This window comes from Azolla caroliniana, unplaced genomic scaffold (assembly GCF_043228905.1).
Source record: "Azolla caroliniana isolate FFs.n. ecotype wild unplaced genomic scaffold, voAzoCaro1.0.p SCAF_2, whole genome shotgun sequence".
NCBI lineage: Eukaryota > Viridiplantae > Streptophyta > Polypodiopsida > Salviniales > Salviniaceae > Azolla > Azolla caroliniana.
In genome coordinates, this window is record NW_028230437.1 from 26992514 (window position 1) to 27014835 (window position 22322).

The window sequence follows — 22322 nt, forward strand, 5'->3', positions numbered from 1 at the left end:
AAACAATTTTTTAAAATTAAAAAAAAAAAAAAAATCCCCGTTAAAACCGCGGTTCAGTTCGGTTCAAACCGAATTGTTGTCGATTGTTACTAAAAGAGATGCATGTATTCTTTGCATAGACGATTAAGTGATCAAGCTAGTCAATAATAAATGTAAGATTGATTTTATTCTCCAACACATTTATAAGCTTGTTTTTCCACCAAGAACATGGTTTTTGTAAGTGCCAGAGAGCATTCGCATATTGTTGAAACTACAAATACGATTGTAACAACTATATATATCAAATATGTGTTAATCTTATTCATCATAATCATAGATTGATACATGCGTGATATTCTCCATGCGCAATATTCTCAATATTCGAGAATACAAAATGGCCCCAAGAATATTAAAAAACCATTCGTTTTGTAAAATAAATATAAAAAATTATTTATTTATTAAAATAAATGTATTTCACCAAAAAAAATAATTTATTCATTAATAGATTATAGTGTCAAGAGAGTTTATGAAACTTATATTAATTAATTAGAATTTTTTAAACAAATATGATTAGTATGAACTTTGAAGATATGATTAGTTTGAAGTACCATTTTTAATGTCAAGATAAAAATATCTATAAATTTTGAGGAAAAAGAAAAGAGAAATTAATGAGCCTTTATTTTATTTATTTAAAATAAAACGACTATACATTTATTATAAAATTTTAGTAGTGTCAAGTCCCCAAAGTCCCTCTTTTATTATCCCTATTTATTGTTAAGTTCCTTTTTTTTTAAAGTTTTTTTTTTGGGGAGGGGGGGGAGGGGTTAAACGAATACTTGACTATCCATTCGTATTCGTTTGCATTCGAATGGGAAACCCCACGAATGCGAATATGTCAATCTATGATCATAATAACAATACTCTATTGTTTAGCATCCATCCAATCTTGACTCATATAATATTTGTCTACATACATTGATGAGAGTGCCAACTCTGTTGATTTGTTCCATATGAGTCGATGATTATGCCCAATACTATAATGATATGTGCTTTGTCATCGAGGTGTAATAAGTGTTCCTGGAATGAAATTGGTTCTAGCACAGTCCCATACAGGTGCCTTAGGGTGTTTTGGAAGCTTTGGTGTATTCGCTTCATCAAAAATATATCTCAAAATACTTTTTCGATGATCACATCTATAATTGATTTTCATTTATTCACTAAAAGAAAGCTTTTTCAAGTTATTTATTGGCTAAGATTGGAAACATAACACTCTAATGCAGGTGTTTTATGCATGAACAGTTCCTTGATTTCAAGTTTCTTCCTTTCCATTTTATGTAGTGCAATACTTTGTTCAAATATTTTAGAAGATCAAAACTAAATGGAAATATTTTGATATGCCCATCAACCTTACAAAACAGTAAATCCAATGGTTGATATTCCATGATCCAAATGGCTTGGATTTTAAAGTAGCAAATAGATGTGCTAACATACTTGTTGGGGGAAAAATTTGCCAACAAAATTTAGCTCCAAAATTGCTTTTTTTGATAGCATATGCAAATGAAAGGAGTGTGTGGAGCACACAAAAGGAGCGAGGTTCACAAACTCGATTCACTATGAATTTGTGCTAGGGGAGGTGGTCCATCCATCCAATACATACATACATATACCCCACCCCAACCACATATCATTCTTCTTATTCTTCTTCTTCGTCCAGTCAAGGAATGGTTTCTCGCATAGTATGAACCATACATACCATACGTGCATTCTCATTCGAGAATGTTTCAAATCATTCGAGCATAGTAAACACCCTCGAAGTATGGTAAATACCATAATTTTGTATTCAATATTTATTATAAGGTAAGAAAGTTATGGTACAATCACAATATGTAAAAAAAATCAATATAAGAATGTTGTGATAACATTCGCATTCGTTTTCATTCGTATAAACCGAATATTTTCCCCATGCATTCGAGTATATTACATACTATGGGTTTCTCGTTTGTTTGGGTCCCCAGGGCCTCTCTCTGTTCTGTGTGTGATCGACTGTGTGTGTTGGGATATGACGAGTGCACCATCATCATCATCATCATGAACGCCGTGAACGTGACGAATGTGACGGTCCTGGACAACCCTTCCATGTTTCTCAATCCCTTCCAATTCGAGATCTCCTACGAATGTCTGATCCCGCTTAACGATGGTGAGATTTTAATCCATACCTTTCGATCTCTGATCGACTATATATATATATATATATATATATACCTTTGAATCTGACAAAATGTGTCATATAACATGATCTTCTCATTCTAGACTTGGAATGGAAGCTTATATACGTTGGATCTGCTGAGGATGAGAAGTATGATCAGCTTCTGGAGAGTGTGCTGGTAGGACCTGTCAACGTTGGAAATTATCGTTTCGTTTTCCAGGTAACTAGCGACAATGAGTGCTCTTAGCAATTGCTGTCATGCTTGTCCAGCATCATGGCAGAAGGCGTCATGTATGGAATATCCAAGAAATTCGCAATCTTGCATATGAAGACACTTCTTTATGGTGGGAAGCCTGGAAACTGTTGGGAGGTTCTCATACTTTGTGCATATATATAGTAACAAGGATGGGCAGAAACAGGAAGTCTACTTCGTGAGAGGGGTTTGACGGTTTGGTCCAAATATTTGAAGCCTCCAGTACTCCAGAAACGATGTGGCATTTTGTTAAGGGATTTCTTATGCCTGTCTCTGCTTGAATGTTAAGGAATGATTGATATTTTCTAGTTTTACCCTCACAGTTTGAAGGGACAGCATGTTTTGGCAAGCATCATGAATGATACAAACAAGATAATTCATTATTAACAGTATCTGTGATGAATAAAGAGGTCTGTCCATTGATCTCCTGAACCATGTAGGTGGCGAATTTAAAAATGCTAAAACGAAACGAAACGTCAAAGCAGAAATGAAAAACTAAGCTTGTTGCGAAATTTCACTTTTTTGATCTTCGATGAGTTGATGTTGGAACATATTAATCATGTTTTACAGGCAGATCCTCCAAAGCCAGACAAGATTCCCGAAGAAGATATTTTAGGAGTAACAGTGCTACTTTTGACATGCTCCTTCATGGGGCAGGAATTCATTAGAGTTGGTTATTACGTTAGCAATGAGTATATGGAGGAACAATTACGAGAAGAGCCACCAGCAAAAGTATTAATACATAAAATCCAAAGGAATGTCTTGTCAGACAAACCGAGGGTAACGAAATTTCCGATAGTATTTACTCCTCCAAGTGCCAGCGTGCGACTATTTGATCCCTCAACTGAAAACTCTCTGTCTGCTAATGTACCAGAGTCAATGGATTTTCAATGATATATTATGTGTCTATTGGGATATAGGAACCTTGAATATCTGTACAGGATTGAAGTCCAGAATCTGTAACATCTCTCAGGGTCTTAAGATGAGGGTAAGCACACGAAATTTCAATGGAGGAGGATGATTATTCAAGAACGTTCATACTCATGGAGTTTTGGGTGTCAATGCCATTCGTAATTGGCTGAACTATACGATCTTTTGTACTTGTTACTAGCAGCAGGTCCACTGCTGCCTCAAGAACCTGGGTGGGGAACATGGTATTCACAATGTTACCAAGAATGATTTGGTTCAGCAAACAAAGCTTGATAAACTATCTTCAATTATCAAAGATGTAGCTGTTTGGAAATGTAAATGGAATCTTTGCCTGCTTCAATGATATATTACTACAAGAGTTAAGAAAATGCTTGGGCTTGTGTTTGGTAAAAAAGGTGCCCTCATTCTCTAATACTCTGATTGAGACTCTTGAATTTGCAGGTGGGAAATATTTATTTAGGGAAACAAAATGCATAGAAATATATCGTTCCTCTCATCAACCACTATCATTTTTTTTATTCCTATTATTTTAGAACAGTGTGGTATTTTCTATTGTCTCACAATTTCTGTTTTTGTTTTCATTTTTTCCTGTTCCACCTAACCATTTTGGGGTTGTAAATATTTAAACGGGTGAACAACAATGTAGGCTTTTATTTGGATGTGTTTTTCATTGGGTCAATCCATCATGAAAGGTGCCTCAAGTTCTGATATTGACATATTTCTCATATATATGAAATGCGTGTCTTTAAGTTCAACATGAAAATATCGATCAAGATGATGGCAATGGAGCACTAATTGTGAATCACCTCATCATTAATGTTTGGATGGGCTTACATGTCTTTCAAGCAGCAAGGCATCATAACATGTTCTCAAATGATTGATCATCCTTACAGTGGCTGGAAATTCCTAAAGAGTCCATTGCTTTTTAGCAAGGTACATTTTTGTTTGCGTTAAAAATTGAGAAGCATGTTGATTGTACTAGATGTCAAAGTTGAAAGCAATGTGAAATGAACTATGTAAATAATACTTATTCATTTTGATTCTGTATATTTTGGTTCATTTTTGCAAATTGTGCTACAACTACAAACCATGGTATTATACATAGAACTAGGCAAAGGTAACAAGTGATTTCTGATTTTTTGGGTTTTTATGATACTATCTGCACATGAAACTAAATGTTTTCTGATTTCTTAGGTATTCAAAGCTCAACTGCTGCCTCTGTGCACAAAAGATGGACATCTACAATATTTCGCTTAATGAAAGACCCAATGGATGAGATTGAACCTCTAGTGAGTGAACGGATGAACCCTTGGTTCAAGGGAAGTTTGTAGGATGTTAAAATGTATTAAGTAAAATCAAGCCCTCCTCATTCTTAGTTCCTTGAGTGATCGCAAGTCAAACGAGCATTTGAAATGATTTAGATATAGATATATGAACATGAATATTGGAAATTTGTGCATAAATGACCCAATTGCAAGTCACAACACATACCTAGACGAGTTTGACGGTTTGTAGCTTGATAACATTGAAATACATGGGAAGAACACAAGGTGTAATGACATGAGAGGAAGACTTGTATTGGAATTTGTATATCTTGCTAGTGGAGAAAGATTCCTTGCTAATCATGATTGACGGTTATATTGGAAAGCTATCACGTTCGCCCATGCTCCCTTGATTGGAGATTCTATCTCCTAGTGACACCCTCTCTAATGATTAACTCTCTTGCCCGATTTCAAAAACTCATTAAAACAATGTTGACACCTCACATGGACAAGTTCTCATCCTCAAGCATTTCTTAGCCCTAGTGTTAGCCATCTTTCATTCAAGTTAAATTTTTTTATTAGCTATTCAAATCATGCTTTCGAAAGTTGAAAACTTGCATGACGACGAACTTCCTCATCATTCTAATGTGTTGGTGATTTCGCCATGGTGGATGGAACATGCATTGCCATGTTTAGACTATGGCCTTCCGGGTCTTAACATCCCCTCTGACTTGTCTCAGCTCGAGCAAATGATGCTTATTGACATTCAATCATAATAAGGTGGCATCAAACACCATCTCATGCATGTGAACTACCCCTTCCATATTTACTCTGAAGCATCAAATCATACACATAAATTGATGTGTACATAAATAAACATCACACACAAGCTTGTGTTATACATACATACATGAACCATTGTGTACATGAGTTGATTTTTCTGAATTAGGGCAAGGCGCTGAGAAACAGGGGTGTTGGTCTCTGCTCTCTATATCTATAGCAGGCTGCAGTATAATGACCACCCCTGATGAGAGGCATTACTTTGATGGCGGGGAAGAAGAGGAGGGAGAAGAAGAAGCAGAGGCAGAAGATGAGAGATTGGATGGATCAGAAACAGAGCATGATGGTGACGGTGATGCCTGCATTGATACTGATGTTAAAGGCTCCCTTGTGCATCCTTCCAAAAGGAAACATCCATTTGGATTTCGCCGTGGAAGAGCATCATGGAATGAGGAGGAAACAGACTCGCTACTCACTGCCATGGAACGTTGCAGTGCTACCGTAGCCGCCAGTAGGAAACCTTCTCTTGATTTAAAAGCGCCTGCAAGACTGAGTAGTAGCAGTAACAATAACATATGCCTGCCGTGGGATGTGATCCTGGAGCACATGCATACCCAAGGATACAAAGACAAGACCGTAAGCCACATTCAGAAGAAAGTTCAGAACATGTCTTGGTCCTTCAAGAACCTCAAGGCGTGGAGACTGAGGAAACAACACCCACTCTATGAGGACCTCACACCCGCTGAACGTGTGGCATGCCTACTTCCGCGCTACTTCAACCCCAACTTATATGCAAGACTGGATGCTTTCTTTGCCGTATTGGGCATCAAAGACACTGCCCAAGTTGTCAAGCATCAGCAGTCCCAGTTTAATAATAATTATGGAAAATCAAATTGTGGTATCGATCGCGATGATGGTCGTAAGTTTCTTCATGATGAACCAATCAAGAAAACTCGAAATCGAGTTACAAGGGCTGGATGCTCGGTTAGTGCTGATGAGCAAGCTAAGTTAGATCAGTATCCAACAGATTTAAAGGGTGGTAATGCTTCCGCACATCGAGGTACAAAAGGAAGTATATCAATTAAACAGGATAAGGCAACTAGAATCGAAATGGATGTCGATGACAATGATGTTGAAGATGTTGCGGACGAAGAAAATGATGATACTGATGCTAATACTGATTCCGATGATGTTGTCAATGATGATGGCACATGTCATGAATGTTTTCAAGGCCAGCCATGCACCCATGATAACATGATTTGTGAATTGCATGCCAAGAGGCAGAAGAATCTTGGGCATAGCAAGCTTAATGATAGACAAAACTGCATGGCTAGGAGTCACATTAAAGGAACCTGTAGTAGAATTCGTGGGAAGGGTTTGTTTTCGCAACAATCAAAGACCAATATTTCCAGTAAGAAGAAGAGGTCTTTGGGGAAGGATGAAAGGACTAAGAAGAAGAGGTTTGTGGGGAAGGATGAAAGGACCATGATTCGGCATAATATGATGAGGGATGCCAAGAATAAAATCATTCTTCAGCACATTGCCACAACTGACAAGCAACTATCTGATTTCATTGAGGCTGTAAAGATGAACATGCAGATGGTTAGGGATTTGATTGAGAAGAGTTAAGAGGGAGGCGGCAATAGTTACAATAGTGATTTTGCATCTCTCAAGAAACTTGTAGCTCCTAACTTATGTATGTAGTCTTTCAAAAATTCTGAACTAGTTTGGAATCTTCGCACAGTACCATATTCATCTTCCATATCTTTCACTTTTACCAGTTCAAAACAAAGTGGAGCATTAGCAATTTCTGGATCTTATCGGGTGCCAAAACATGATTTCCTTTTTTAATTCAATTGTGGAAGCTCATTTTCTATCTGGTGAAATTTCAAGAGTTACAGTCTTGTACATGAATAAATATTAGAGAACAAGTTTGCATATTCATTTGTGGTCTCTCTGTTTTCAGCATTAATATAAGAGATTCTGCATGACAAGGCAATGAATGCATTGACAGGTCAAGTGGTGGTTTCTAGTATTACTTCATAACATAGAGTGAATAAATTCCTACTTGTTAATGCATTTCACCTGAAAATTCTTCATTGCTTTTCTTGGTTCCACTTGTTCTTATGTTTATCTTTGAAGTTCTTCATTTTGTTTAATCCTAAGAGAAACTGAAGAGATGATCAATTGAGTTTAGTGCTTTGAACAATCAGTCCATTATTCCACATCTTTTGTGATTGAGCTTGGTACTTGCCTTGTTCCTAATAGGTGTAAGGAAGTGAGAGGCACATGAACAGAACTTGCAACTGCCATGTAATAGATAATAAGATAGGATTACAGACTGCAATACAACTAAAGGCATCAACTGCTATCGCAGCTAGAGCACAATAATACACCTCTAATGTTCCTGGCTTCCTTCTTATATAATAGAGGAATTGGAGGGAATGTTGAATGTGTTTGAAAAATACAGTTAATAATTGAGGTGAGACGAAATATCAAATGTTTGAAGCATCTACATAGCACAGGTTTTAGTTGGCTACAATTAATCATGCGAAAGTTCATCTGCAATACCCTACAAAATGAAGGAAATAGGGTTGACACCTACTTGATGCATCTATTGCAGATTGTGAAATTTTTATCTTATCACCATAATCATCCATAAGATAGGCAATGGGTGAAAAGGCGTCTATATTTTCTGATGAAACATGGAGTGGGTAATTGTCATGAGTAACATCAGGTATTTATACCACACTATCATATATTCCATGTAAACAATGTTGTCACCTTAGAGAGCAACATAATTCCCACCAACAACACTGTAAGTAAAATAGGAGGCTTTTCAGATCACAGTGAAAATGGAGTAAATGATAGGACCATTATAGCGTAAAATATCTTGTTGGTCCCAGCTCACTTTTAGTTACATTGTTTGCAAATTACATCTGCCTCTTGTGAGGTGCACAAATCCCAATTCAAGCATTTAAAACTCTCATATTACAGTGAAGGGAGACAATGCCACAAGTTTAAATTTCAATAATTTAAAATATGAATGGCTCGAAAGCCATAAAAAATCATAGTTTCTTGTACATGATCAATCTCGACCCCTCAAAAAGGACAACCAAGTCGGGAATTATGGGACCCTTACAAATTACAATATTTTCGTAAATCACCGAAGCTTACAGTGGTACTCTGATTCATATTTCCAATGAGAAGTATTTTCTTCTTCTTGGTAAGTCTTATGCTTTTGCTATTAAAAGATTTTAGCCCCCCAAAAAAGATGACCAAGTCAGTAATCATAAAATTACGATATTTTCGTAGGTCACGGAAGAAGTATTTTTTTCTTCGTGATAAGTTTTGTTTTTGCAATATAAAGATTGCAGACTTGCATGTATTTAGCATGATCTATAATACACCCTTTAGAAGGTACATTAACTGATACAAAGGTTTGATGATAGTGTCATATCGCATCAAGATTAAAGATCATCTGACTCGTTGACAGCTATCTCTTCACGTGTTGTCATTTTATGAACATATCCTGGTCACAAGGGAAGACAAATAATTAAAATCCTCCTCGAGATGAAGTCAAGAATACAACTTACTGTACTGTCCTAAACTAAACAACTTAGTAAAATGGTTCAACATGCATGGTAAGGCTATCAATCACAAATGTGAGACTCTCAGTTGAATTATATACATAATGAATATAAAAAGCACCAAAGAGGCAGTCTTTTAGACTGTAAAATGCAATCACATTTAACATCATGAATATGAGAACCTTTTAGCCTAGTTATTATGTGGCATAAGGGACGAAAGAAGACCATTTTTATGTCCACAAAATGCCTCGACGATATGAGAGCTGGTGCACTTTAATACATGTTCCCTATGAATGAAAAACTAATGTCAAAAATTGCAAAGAATGGAAACTATGGGATGCCCTATGACAATATTCTAATATAAGAGTGAGGTGAGACCATCCTTATCAAGTTTGATGTTACGTGCATAACTATAATTAATCATGAGATAAGTTTTCTCTAGTTTTCCCTAATCTTATGATGAGTACATAGGGGTTAATTTCGAAAGGAACAAGGATATGAATTGAATTACAATTCTATACTGTGAGATAACTATGAAGTGTGTTATCACTTGACCACTTCACATGACGTGGTCAAGTGTGAACACACTAGGACCTAGGTTTCTGCCTATATAAGAAGGCAAGCTAGCTTCTTATCAAAGGGGAGGCTTGACTTCAGGGTTAGGACATAAGTCAACGTCTCACCAGCACCATATGGTGAAATGATTGATGTTATACTTTTAAATCCTCAACCTTAGATTTAAAGCTAGCCATTGCACCATGTTTAGCAACCCGAATGCCAGCTTAAATCACCATTAGGCTTTGGAACAACACTTCTCTTTTAAATCTAGAACTTACGAAGAAATAGAGGCATAACACAATGTCAGGACAAAGGAAAAAAAATATCTTGATGAAGACGTAGAGCTCCTCACCTAAACCCAAACAAGTGATGCAAGTGCAAATAACTTCCTTGCCATTTTTTCTGTAAGAGCTAATCTCGCCTGTTCCTTGGCATCTGGAGCATTTCCCTGTCCACTGGTAAAGCACATCTCTGCAATCCTGCATCAAATCCCACCATGAGCATCAATTACATGAGTTTAATAAAAAGTAATGGAGGGTGAGCTCACATGCATGCACGCACACACTTACAAACACACACACACACACACACACACACACACACACACACACACAAGAAGTAATGGAGGGTTCTACTCTAATGGTCAGTCAAGTTTTCACTAACTCATTCACCTGGGTTCACTAGATGCGACTGCTGAATGCAAGGGTTGAATGCTACATTTCATTGCATTGAAATGTAGCAGGAAGATACAAAACAAATGTAATAAACAGTGGTTCACACAAAGTTACAAACAGGTAAAACACATGAACACTGGATGCCAACACCACATTCAGAGCCTACCAGGACAATGCCTCATGTTGCTTGTATCATAAACAACTACGCTAACATGGATTTGTTGTTTTGGATAAAAACAACTCAATTTAAACAGTATATTGTATACTTTCTGAGCTTTTTAGACTTTCGTATTAATCAGTTAGGTCGGTTGGGAGCTATTAGAGCAGGATCCACTGGTCTTGATGCATGGGTCAAAGTGATAAGAATAATATTCCGACGAATGCAAGCGTTACAGCGCTCATTACCAATATTAGTCAGTATCAGGCAAAGAAGGCATAGCTCTATATTATAGCTTGCAGTCCAAAACTTCCTCAACTAAATACTTGATTAACTAGTACCACCTTCAGAATATTATTAGTTGGTTACACTTGTAGATTAAAATGCAAACAAGTTTTGCTAACTTATTATAATATATGGAAATTTAGAAAAGACAAGTGTCGTCACCAACAAGACCCGCTATTTTCTTTCTCGCTCTGAGGGTGTCAACATATCCTAAATAAGATACAACATACCTTGGTTTCAGGATTGCAATTCTTCATGTCCTCCATGGCTTGGAAGCTGGGGGCGGATCCAGGAAAAGTCATTGGAAGTGGGAGGGGCTGGGCTTTGTCGAGGGAGCTGCCCTTGTCTTGGAACCATTTACCTCGAGCAAAGGTTCTCCAATCCTTGGGAGCATTAAACAGAGAATTAGTAGGAGGTGGGGGGGGATTAGAAGTAGTGGGGGTACGATCTGGCCGATCGATCGGAGATGGCGCAGGAATGGAGATGGAGTTGGAAGTGGTGGCAGCGGCACAGCGTGGTGTCCGGGTTAGGATGCGGTGGGGAGGCTGAATGGGGGTGGACCCCCTCCTGGCTCTCTGGCAATTGCTGCTGCAGCTGCAGCTGAAGTGGTAGTCGAAGTAGAACAAGTGGTGAGGGGCAGAAGCAGGGGCGGGGGCAGAGATGGGATGGATATTTAGCATTGTCTGGATGAAGAGGAGGAGGAGAGAGAAGAAGGGGGAGGTTCTGTAACCTGTTGTTGTTGTTGTTGTTGTTGTTGTTGAAGAAGAAGAAGAGGAAGAAGAAGAAGAAGAAGCAATGAAGAGGAGAAGGAGGAGAAGGAGATCGTAATGAGTTAGAATGATATCCCAAAATGTTTCTCTCTTTTTATTGCCCCCCCACCCCAAAAAGAAAACTGACGTGGGCAGTGAGAAGATATTTGCTATCATTTTTGAAACACACCTTTTTGTTGATCAATTCAACCGAACACGAAGAAGGAAAGAAGAAAGAAGAAAGAAGAAAGAAGAAAGGAAGACCCATATCTCTTCCTCTCTGTCTCTGGTCTAGACATGACACGACAGCCACAACCAACCCCAGCACTTGACTCGTCTTCCACGTTTTCGCCCCGCCGCCCCTCCACCCATTCCCTTCCCCTTCTTCTTCTTCTTCTTCTTCTTGTTAGCAGATTGGATTTAGAACTCCTATATTTCAGATCTCTTCTCTCTTCTCGATTTCTGCATGTCATCCTTGCTGATTGAGGGAGGGAGGATCATGCTAATTCCCTCTTACGCTTCAGATCTCTCTCTCTCTCTCTCTCTCTCTCTCTCTCTGTCTCTGTCTGTCTGTGCATTCCAGATTCCCATTGATCATCTCCGATTTGCACCTACAACATTTCTCTCTCTCTTTTTCTCGGTCTGGTCTCTCTGTCTGTGCGCGTACGAACATTCCAGATTCCCATTGATCACGTCCGATTTGCCCTATATATATATATAGCATGCATGGAACAGAGTTGTTTGCAAGGAAAGCAACAACAGAGTGTGAGCAAAAAGCTCTCCAACTTCTAAAGAAAAGGCTGAATTACTTGGCCAGAGTATATAAATATGGCCATAATACCAGAGATGTCTATGGTCTATTTTAATGTGTCCAGAAACCCTACACCGGCCGACATAACTCTTCTTATGTCCGGTACTGCCGCACGATACCCTACACCGCCAGATACGCCTCCCTCCATCCGTGCTTTCCACAATGCCACCCAAGAAATGAGATTAACATAATGTATGTAACACATGCCCATTCTAACTAAGCATGCAAGTTGGTAGTCACTTGCACACTATGATGAACACGATATTACGAAACATGATCGAACCAATCATGTTGTTGACGTTGCCCGCAAAAACCGACACCGAGCTTGTGCATTCATACTCCTAAGAGAAGAGCTACCTTCATGATGTTCTTATTGAAGGTATTATACCTTACCCAAATTGCATTAGCTCTATCCCAATCAATGAAAAATCCGGCACCTTCATTCATGGTGTTGGCTTCTATCCCCAAGTTCCTCGGCCAACGCTTAATGGTGCATTGGTGGATGAGTTGCTGATCAGTTGCAAGTACATTACACATATGGTGCATGGCGGAGGTGGAGGGGGGCACATTCCAATCTTCCTTTGTGTTGCTTGCATTTGACATTGGCCGCACTGCACCTTTGCTTGGGTGCGACGTCTTTACATTGGTGTGGTTGTATATTCCTCCTTGGTTGCTTCTATTTGCTGTTCTGATTTCTTTCCCAATTTTATTAATTCAACTTCGTTGAAAGCATAATCTTTTTAAACTTCCTTAGCATATAGGCTAGAGATTTATATGTACTTACTAGTGGTGATGCTTGAAGGCGTATTTTATAATGGAATGGACTCTTACCATGCTATTATTAGCTGGCAAAATCATCAAATGTTTATCATTGTTGCCCAAGTTCTTTTTTAGAGGGGTTGATATGTTTGGCACTCTTTTTACGCCAACAATCTTGGACTGCCTTTTGATGTGAATTGTCTTAGGACCAAGTTCAGAGCACTCACACATGAAGCAAGCTTTAAAACATTCTTAGGCATGTACCACACATGAGCACAAAGATAGAATGAAAGTTAACAAGTCCAAGGAATAGAACAATGTCCAAAATAAGTCTAAGTCTCTCTATACTCAAAATAAGATAAACTTTGAATAAGACAAATCAATAAGTTTTAGATCTCATTAAGAAAAACAAATAAACATAATTTATGCTATTGAAACATGGTATGTTTCAAGGTGTGCCTTTGACTTGGTTCAAAGTGTTTTGGTTAAACAACATTCATGGATACTACAAACACTTAACTTTTATGCTCGAAAAGGCATGGACTTAGGTTGGGCTGTCAAAATGAGATTCAAATACTGGCACTCAATTATTAATATCTCCACAAGTAGTAGCATTAGGCATTCAGAATATGCAACATAGGCCTCAAACTAAGGTTCTATTACACAACTTAATATGCACTATGATTGTAGTTTTCATTTCGAATGGTTTCGAAGGAGCATCAGCAATATTCGAAGAGGCTGTGGGCACTTGTCCTAGAAAAACAACAGTCCATTGCTTGATATATATATATATATATGTATACAGTATGTATGTATGTGTATAGAAAGAAATATAGATATCTTGTGGATGTACACATGGATGTGAAACCATGTTTGCAGATAAAGAACTGCTCTTCTTGAATATGTAAACAGAGAAGAGATTTCTTTTTTCGTTCTTCCTTTTTGGCCATATGAAGCAGAAACAGGGCAGGCAGGGGAGGACAAAAATTTGGAGTTTCAAGCTTTCATGGCTCCATGGAACTACTATACAAGTATGTGAATAATAATCAAATCAAGTTGGCCAACAATGTAGTGTCTGTGTCAAACTATGGTGGTGATGGCGTTTTGTGTGCAGTTGAAATTACAAAACATTGAACCCACAGATCAGGCAAGGGGGAAAGGGGGGGAGGGGGGAGCAGCCCTGTTTGTATTAGTAATTGAGTGTTTAATGTCTCCTTCAGAAACAGACAGTCCCATCCGGAATTGCTATCATGATGATGGCGTCTTGTGTGCAGTTGAAATTACAAAACATTGAACCCACAGATCAGGCAAGGGGAAAGAGGAGGGGAGGGGGGGGAGCAGCCCTGTTTGTATTAGTAATTGAGTGTTTAATATTTCCTTCAGAAACAGACAGTCCCATCCTGAATTGCTATCATGATGCTGGCTTTTCTTGTAGCAGAGCATCTCATCCATCCATCCATCCATCCATCGATTTAGGGTGAGATGGGGTGGGCTGGATACTCACACAGTGCTTTCAGAGATGACCTCCTCAAATTTCATGAAGAGGTGTCCAGCTGAGGTGCTGCTGCTGTTACCACTGCCACTACCACTACCACTGCCACTGCCCCCTTCTCCTCCTCCTCCTCCACCTCCTCCTGTCAGATCATCTTTGCTCTTGCTGTTCCCATATTCATCCAGATACCGCGGGTAGTGGAAAGCCAAATCCAAACCCAAGGGGGGTCCTGCAGGGGTTTTGGCGGCGGCACTTGGCACGAGTGCAAGTGGATACAGCGACACGAGCACCCTCACTACGTCGTTCATACTTGGCCTGCCTGATGGCTGCTTCTTGGTACACAGCAGAGCCAGCTGCACCGCCTTGGTCACTGCTGCGAGATCTGATCCATGCTCTGTATCCTTTAGTATGGGATCCACTGTATCCAATACAGCACCACTCTCACTTTTAGTGAGGACCTGCAAAACAAACAACTGTTGAGATCCCGATTCCTCTGTTAGCACTTCGTTACGAATCATACATGTATGAGGAGCCATATTACCCATTGGTGCAGATTGGTTTCATCATCTACAGCCTTCCTTCCGGTTAACAACTCTAGCAGAACTATCCCGAAGCTGTATACATCAGATTTCTCATTTAACCTTGACGTCCTTGCATACTCTGGGTCAATATAGCCAATGGTTCCCATTACCAACGTAGATGTGTGAGCTTTCCCCAAGGATATGTTTTTCGCAATCCCAAAATCTGTTAAATGTGCCTCATAACTCTCATCCAGAAGAATATTTGATGTCTTGATATCCCTGTGAACAATCCGAGGGCTGCAATCATGATGCAAATAGGCAAGTCCTTTGGCTGCCCCAATGGCTATGTTGAGTCTCAAGTCCCAATCAAGCTTCATCTTCTTTGATCCTAGAAAATTGTGGAATTTTTTGTTACCATCAAAGATTTCCACTAATATGTCTACCCTTATTTACCCCCGCATTGCCCCCACATGATTGATTGAGTGAACGTACCGTGTAACACATCCCAAAGGCTCCCATTTGCCATGTAGTCGTAGAAGAGGAGATTTCCATGTGGGGAGAGAGAGTATCCAAGTAAGCTGACAAGGTTCCGATGTTTTATCCTCCCAACAGTATCAAGCTCAGCCTCAAACTCGGGGGTATTTTGTTGATAGTGCGTGTAAAGCTTTTTGACAGCAGCAGGCTTTCCACTTTTTAAGGTGCACTTGTATACTGTGCTTGAAGCTCCAAAGCCAATGGCATACCTTGGTCCAAGATTATCAGTCGATCTCATGATGTCGTCGAAAGTGTGGCCAGCGAGGTCCATGTGGAGAATAACGATTCGTGGAGGACCTGTAAAGTACTCATTCAGTACATGAGGTATTTCAGAAAATTTGTGTGGAAAATGATGATTTTAGATACCATATTGTTAACACAGCCCTTATCGTCATACCTTGTACAGGTTTGTTAACATCCTTCATTTCAAACTCATCAGATCTGTGATTAGATTTCCATATCCACGCCACAAGTGCAAGTGCACACACTGCTCCACTCAGTCCCAATCCAATGAACAAATTTCTTGACTTAAAGCCTAGTAGCGTCACTTCATTTGTTAGGTGACTTAGTGCCAAGAACCTTTGAAAAATTTGCATCAAATGTCTTTGATTTTCTATTTGCACTTACCATTAGATGGTTCAGAGACCGGGCCACATAGAAGCCCAATCTTCTTACCACAGAGACCTTTATTCCCACGGTAGCTACATTTAAAACAACAAATTGCAGAACAACTGCGGATTAAAAATCAAACAGATGTTTGAGGTTTCTGTGGGTACTTGGCCTATTTACATACCTTTGAGCTGTAAATCTCGTGAAGTTTTTCAATTCAGGTATCTCACCAGATAAATTGTTATACGACAAGTTCCTGGTGCCATTATAAGTAGAACGAACATTAGATAACCATTGACTTTGTGGGAAGGCACTCATGTAAAAATTAATAACTTATAACATATATGTGTGTGTGGTAATACTCACAAAGCCAGGAGACTCAAGCAGTTAGACAACTCTTGAGGAATCTCTCCGCACAAATCATTGTTATTAAGGTACCTAGTTGGAAGGTATAAAATTTTTTAACCACAACCTTCATACCATGCAACATGCAGCACTCTATTGAAACGTGTTTTATAGATACTCACAATACGTTGAGGTCCTGGAGTTCACCCAACTCTCGAGGAATAGAGCCCGATAGATGATTGAATGAAATATCTCTGCAAGCATCCGTCACCCAGTACATCCATGAGGATATTCTTAACATTTGGCCACTCATAAAATAGAACAAATATAGTTTTAAGACTCACATTTCCTCTATGTCCCTCAAGTTACCAAACTCTGCTGGTATTGGGCCAGAGAGTTTATTTTTGTTTAAATATCTGTCAAGAACTCATACACAGTATGAGCTTATCATACCCATAGGTGCAACAAGCAACAAGCTAAGAACAAGTCAAAATAATAGTCCTTACAATGTCATGAGATGTTCGAGATCACCTATTGAGTTTGGGATTGACCCAGTCAAAACATTATCCGATAAATCCCTGGAAAAATAACGAATTTCACACATATCCTATTTAAACACACGAAAACTCTTAAGAATTATATGGCTCATAGGTGTTCCTTAATTACAGTGTATCTAGATTCCGGAATTGGCCTAGCTTATCAGGGATGCTTCCGTGCAAGTAATTGCTAGAAAGGTTCCTGTTTCGGTACATACGAAAGGTTTCCATAAGAAATAGTGGAAAACAGATTACAAACAAACAAGCTTCTCCTGAAAAGTGATAATGACATAATGATTGACATTTGACTCACAAGTCAGTAAGGCTCACAATATCCTGAAACTGTTGTGGAATAGTACCAGTTAATTGATTGCCATGTACATTTCTGCATTTTGCGATACAGAAAAACAAGTACATTGTCAATTATTTAACTTAACTATGTGTAAATGAACTGGATTCGGGAAGAAAATATGAGATCTTGCTTACAGATAAGTTAATGATACACAATAGCTAAGCTCTTCTGGGATTGATCCCTCCAGCTGATTATTTGCAAGGTTCCTGCAGAGCAGAGAGTAATTATCATTTAATTCTCATTTATAGAACCAACCACAGCTATACCTTACAGATTGTATGGACCAACTAGGCATTTCTGATTACACCTGCTTGTGGCATTACTTACAGTTCAAAAAGCTCTTGCAGTTGTCCAAGCTCAGGTGGGATCTGTCCTGATAAGTTGTTGTGGTTGAGTTGCCTGAAGGCACAACCCAGATATTGCTCAGGTGTCGGCTAATGTCTACTGTCAATTAATGAATCCATGCTAAGAAAATGAAGCACTTACAAGTATTGAAGCTTAGTCATATTTCCGAGCTCAGGTGGAATCGGTCCAGTAAGGCGATTACCTTGCAAATACCTGGACGCTCGAATAAAGAATCAATCATAACTGTTCTTTAAAGACCATACAAATACAACTGTTGAAGTTATTACGTGCATTGACATAAATTATGAATAAGTCAATGCAACTCGCTCACAATTTCCCTGTGTATGACAGATTCCCGAAGATGGCTGGAATGGGTCCTTCAAGCTGATTGTTACTCAAGTCCCTGCCAGAAATATAGCATTGATATTTGAGGTTAATGCCGATGTTTATAATGTTCACATCGGAGGGGGGGTGTTTTTTATATTGACACAAATTATGTGCTTACAAAACAGCTAAAGCTTGCATGAGTCCTATCACATCAGGAATCCTTCCTGTAAGCCTGTTGCCTTGTAATGATCTGTAGACATGTTTTATTCACCTCAGTTGGCTACTACTCAAACCTTTGCATAGCAAGATTGTGAGGCATAATATAGCCAGTGTTTACAAAATATATGCGGTGTGCAATCCCAATGTTCTATGTAAACTCAGTGGCAAGAAAGATTTGACTTGTGCACTTACAATGTTGCAACTTGTAGAAATCCAATGTTGAAAGGAATATTACCACTCAATTGGTTAAAGGACAAATCCCTAATGGCACATAAGAGGGCATTTCATGTATGAGTTTTTTTTATAAGCATACCAATAGTTTTGATTGGATTTAGCTGAAGAATCCGTGACAACTTACAAGATTTGGAAGCTTGTGCAATTGGCAATACTCTCTGGAATTTCACCTGTTAAGTTGTTATTACGTACATCACTGCATAATAACATTGCCTTTTATAAGAAAGGTTCAATTGTATGTGTGCGTGTGAATGAAATAATCAATTAATGTCCTAAGCTCCAAAGGCGAACATCATGCTCATTATAATACTCACAAATACCACAATCCAGTGAGCCTCCACATATCCTCAGACAAGGTGCCTGTTAACAAGTTGTTTCGGAGACCTCTGTATGGAAACAAAAAAATGAATTGTCTTATATCATCAATCAAAGTTGTAGGGGGGGCTTGCTTACTCACAAGTATTGCAATACTTCACTCCAGTAGATCAAAGATGGTATTTCTCCACTTAGAGAATTCTCTGCCAGATCTCTACAATGTGAATGTTATTAGTTCGATTCACACATAATTAGGACTTATAAGCATGCTATATAAACAAAATACTCACAGATTTTTCAAATTGGGTAATTGAGATAAGGTAGAGGGGATAGGTCCTGAGAGCTCGTTGGTCTTCATAATGCTGCATGGAGTTGGGCAGCAGAAGGTTAATAGCATGAAGTCAACTTTGGTTAGATCAATATTACGAGAAAAGGCATGGTGCATAATAGTAACTCACAAATTCTCTAGTTCCTTCAGCTTGGAAAGGGAGAATGGAATATCTCCTTCAATTTTATTATAAGAGAGATCTCTGCAAAACACAAAAGAAAATGGTTGAGATGCACTCCCATTTCCTATCAGCTACTGTGACAGCACCTTGAAGGTATTCACTTATAACTTCCTGCGCCAGGCTTACATCGTATTCAAATTGGAGCAATCACCAATCTCGTCGGGGATTTGTCCAGATATTGCATTGTGGCTCATGTTCCTACGTAACAGTAGGAATTAAGTCATCAATTGCAGATTAGAATTCTTCACACTGTCAAATCTATGGTGGAGATACAAAGGAAAGTTCAAGGATTTAGAGTATACAAAAGTCTTACAAAATTTGCAAGTTCTTCAGTTGTCCTATTGATGGAGATATTTCACCGCTCAAATTCAGACCCGACAGAGACCTGGCAAAACCTTTGAACATGAGTCTTTGAAGATAATTACTGACGATACTTGATATGTGATAACAAAACAATGTGAGATGTTTGATTGATTAATAAGTCTAGTTTACAAAACCTACATTTTTGCAACGTGGAGAGGTACTTGAATCAACAGAATCGATAAACTCGGAGACAAAACTAACAAATGCTTGTGTCACTGAAATGACACATTAAAATCGTGTCCTTCTATGAATTTACACTCTGTTGCAGTGCATTCAAATGCAATTTGCAGATGTGAAGGATTGATGGAAGGGGGAGGGGGAGGGGGGATTAAAGGTTCAAATGCATGCTCTATAGAGATTACAATACATCCAATATCCATGTAGTTGTAATATGTTACAACAAAAGCATGTGTGTGCACAGCAGAGTCAACGAAATGCTAGTACAGGAATGCTATATGAGCATTAGGTACATGAAAGTGCCACGGAAAAATCATTCTGGCCAAGAATGGGAACGATCTTTCTCAATTCATCAAGGGACTAGAATATGGCAGATGTTCAAACGATGGAGATTAAAGCTGTGACAGTTTAGATTGATAAATTCTTGGAATTGAATTGGAGCGAAGACTTCTGGTGTTGACATGTGAGGATCATAATGCCAAGCCATGATGAATCGGGTGTTTTTAAATTTTCTGTTCCTTTTTCTAACCTAACGATGGACTGTCATACTAATCAAAGAGACAGAGACGAGGAGGAGGAGGTCTTGGATGTGAATTCACACACACCGACAGCAGGATGCAGGGTAATTTAAAGAAGAAGAAGAAGAAGAAGAGCTTAGGGGGGGGATTATTCAGAAATGAAGATATTAATCTGAGGGAGGGAGGGAGGGAGGGGTATAATGAGTTCTACTTACAGTTCCAAGACGTGGAAGGTGATGTTGTCACAGGATACCCCTCGCCAATAGCAGTGGTCCTGCTCTGACGAAGCTTCATCCCATGTATACAGCTCATTGCTCGCATCCTTCAATGCCCTCTTCATGTACAGCAACGCTTGGCCTGAAGCAGAGCAAACAAACTCCATATCCCAATCAATGAATGAAGGAATAAATACTTCTTATTAACAGGCAGTGGAAGGGAGGGAAGAGATAAGGCAGAGCAGACCTTCTTCTGGAATGCTGGCCAATACAGATGGAGGCAGGCATAGCTGCATTATGCAGACGAAGACGCTCAAGATCTTTAATGCAGCCATGGTTGGGGGGTTGTGGAAATCTGGCTTCCTCAGCGCCACAATTGTCTGAGGAGAAGCTGGTTCGGGCTTTCTTGCTGAGAAGGATATCTCAGGGGAAGGTAATGCTCTTTCCTGTTCTAAATTCATCCATGAATCTGGTCAGTGAAGCCCTTCCTATATAAATAAATCGACAATGTAGGTTGAGACTAATGGTAGGCATATAATGCAGAGGGCTGGGGCGGAAGCAAATTAGGAGATGCCCAGGTAATTAATTAAATTGTCTCTGTAGGAAAAAAGATGGGTTTTGGAATCGCCTGTAGATGATACTTAGACAATTTGTGTAAATTTGAGCTACCTTGTTGGACTAATATGCTTACTTCTTGTGGCCTGATCTGGACTAATTATTCAAGTCAAACAAACTAAAGCCAGCTCCATTACTGTTTTAATCTCTTCGCTGCAGGCGCAGGTGCATATACACTTATTAAAAAGAATTCATTCCTTTTGGTTTGGTGGCCTCTGAAGAGATTTCAAAGGGAGGAGGGGTAACAAGACGCAGAGATTTGTGATTGTGAAAGGGCCAGAGGTCAAAGTTGAATTAATTACGGGGATAAGAAGACGGTATTAAGATGGATGATGATGATGATGATGATGATTAGCTGAGCGAGCACACAGTTACCATGAACGAACACGAGAAATAGGGAGAGAAAGAAAGGGGGGGGGGGGAGGGCTATTATTACTGCTGCTGTTACTAACTAACTAATACAGAGACGATGATGATGATGATGATGATGATGATGATGAGAATGATGGCGATGGCGATGGCGATGACGATGATAATGATGGCGATGATGATGATGAAGATGAAGATGAAGAAGAAGAAGATGATTAACTATATGTACAGTCCTCCTCCTGACTGACTGATATGCGATAATTGACCTCTTTCTCTCATAGACTCTCTCTCTCTCTCTCTGTGTATCTGTCTCTGTTGCCTCTCTCAGTCTCTGGTGTGTGTGTGTGTGTGAGCAATGTCTACAAGCAAGCAAGCACAGAGAGAGAGAGAGAGAGAGAGAGAGAGAGAGAGAGAAAACCCCCAAATTTTGGTTTTAATGCGATGCAGACGGAGTTGATGGGTTTGAAAAAGAAAACAAAAAAGAGGGAGAAAGAACAGAACACAGAGACACAGAGAGAGAGAGAGAGAGAGAGAGAGAGAGAGAGAGAGAGAGGAGGGGCAGAGCAGAACAGAGCAGTGCAGTCCTTTTGGTTTATGTCAACAGATACGGTCCCTTCTCTCTCTCTCTCTCTCTCTCTCTCTCTCTCTCTCTCTCTCTGCTCATTGCCCTGCTTCTCCAGACAGACACAGAGAGAGAGAGAGAGAGAGAGAGAGAGGCATGTTCGCTTGCAATA

General features: G+C 39.2%; 4 protein-coding genes and 1 long non-coding RNA gene across 7 annotated transcripts; 3 read left to right on the plus strand and 2 right to left on the minus strand.

Moving 5' to 3' along the window:
• Positions 1-1974: 1974 nt before the first annotated feature.
• LOC147867937 (putative histone chaperone ASF1A) lies at positions 1975-4076 on the plus strand. 2 transcript variants are annotated; one of them, XR_015529396.1, is made up of 4 exons: positions 1975-2176; positions 2290-2405; positions 3009-3726; positions 3810-4076. XR_015529396.1 is itself a non-coding variant. In XM_087315849.1 (3 exons), exons 1-3 carry the CDS (start codon positions 2068-2070, stop codon positions 3330-3332), a joined length of 549 nt encoding a protein of 182 aa, XP_087171975.1. In that variant the 5' UTR covers positions 1975-2067; the 3' UTR covers positions 3333-4076. The 2 variants fall into 2 exon arrangements, 1 of the variants encoding a protein (XP_087171975.1); XM_087315849.1 differs by having other exon boundaries at positions 3009-4076.
• Positions 4077-5620: 1544 nt separating this feature from the next.
• On the plus strand, positions 5621-7159 carry LOC147867938 (uncharacterized). The gene is made up of 2 exons (XM_087315848.1): positions 5621-6834; positions 6871-7159. The coding sequence occupies exons 1-2, from the start codon at positions 5645-5647 to the stop codon at positions 7037-7039; spliced, it is 1359 nt and encodes a 452-aa protein (XP_087171974.1). The 5' UTR covers positions 5621-5644; the 3' UTR covers positions 7040-7159.
• A 1270-nt stretch (positions 7160-8429) lies between these two features.
• Positions 8430-11489, minus strand: LOC147867939 (protein disulfide-isomerase SCO2-like). The gene is made up of 3 exons (XM_087315850.1): positions 10905-11489; positions 9911-10037; positions 8430-8942 (listed from the first exon to the last, which is right to left on the minus strand). Exons 1-3 carry the CDS (start codon positions 11352-11354, stop codon positions 8881-8883), a joined length of 639 nt encoding a protein of 212 aa, XP_087171976.1. The 5' UTR covers positions 11355-11489; the 3' UTR covers positions 8430-8880.
• A 2654-nt stretch (positions 11490-14143) lies between these two features.
• On the minus strand, positions 14144-20980 carry LOC147867940 (uncharacterized). 2 transcript variants are annotated; one of them, XM_087315854.1, is made up of 27 exons: positions 20852-20980; positions 20605-20746; positions 19645-19716; positions 19458-19529; positions 19281-19352; positions 19113-19184; positions 18965-19036; positions 18822-18893; positions 18632-18703; positions 18466-18534; positions 18233-18304; positions 18059-18130; positions 17869-17940; positions 17710-17781; positions 17517-17588; positions 17344-17415; positions 17161-17232; positions 17001-17072; positions 16839-16910; positions 16677-16748; positions 16516-16587; positions 16334-16405; positions 16168-16241; positions 15938-16075; positions 15499-15837; positions 15027-15394; positions 14144-14943 (listed from the first exon to the last, which is right to left on the minus strand). In XM_087315854.1, exons 1-27 carry the CDS (start codon positions 20937-20939, stop codon positions 14494-14496), a joined length of 3036 nt encoding a protein of 1011 aa, XP_087171980.1. In that variant the 5' UTR covers positions 20940-20980; the 3' UTR covers positions 14144-14493. The 2 variants fall into 2 exon arrangements, with proteins under 2 accessions (XP_087171980.1, XP_087171979.1); XM_087315853.1 differs by having other exon boundaries at positions 15938-16087.
• LOC147867941 (uncharacterized) lies at positions 15738-18538 on the plus strand. Its single transcript, XR_015529397.1, has 2 exons — positions 15738-15864; positions 18079-18538. It is a non-coding gene; the product is annotated as an uncharacterized LOC147867941 (long non-coding RNA).
• Positions 20981-22322: the final 1342 nt, after the last annotated feature.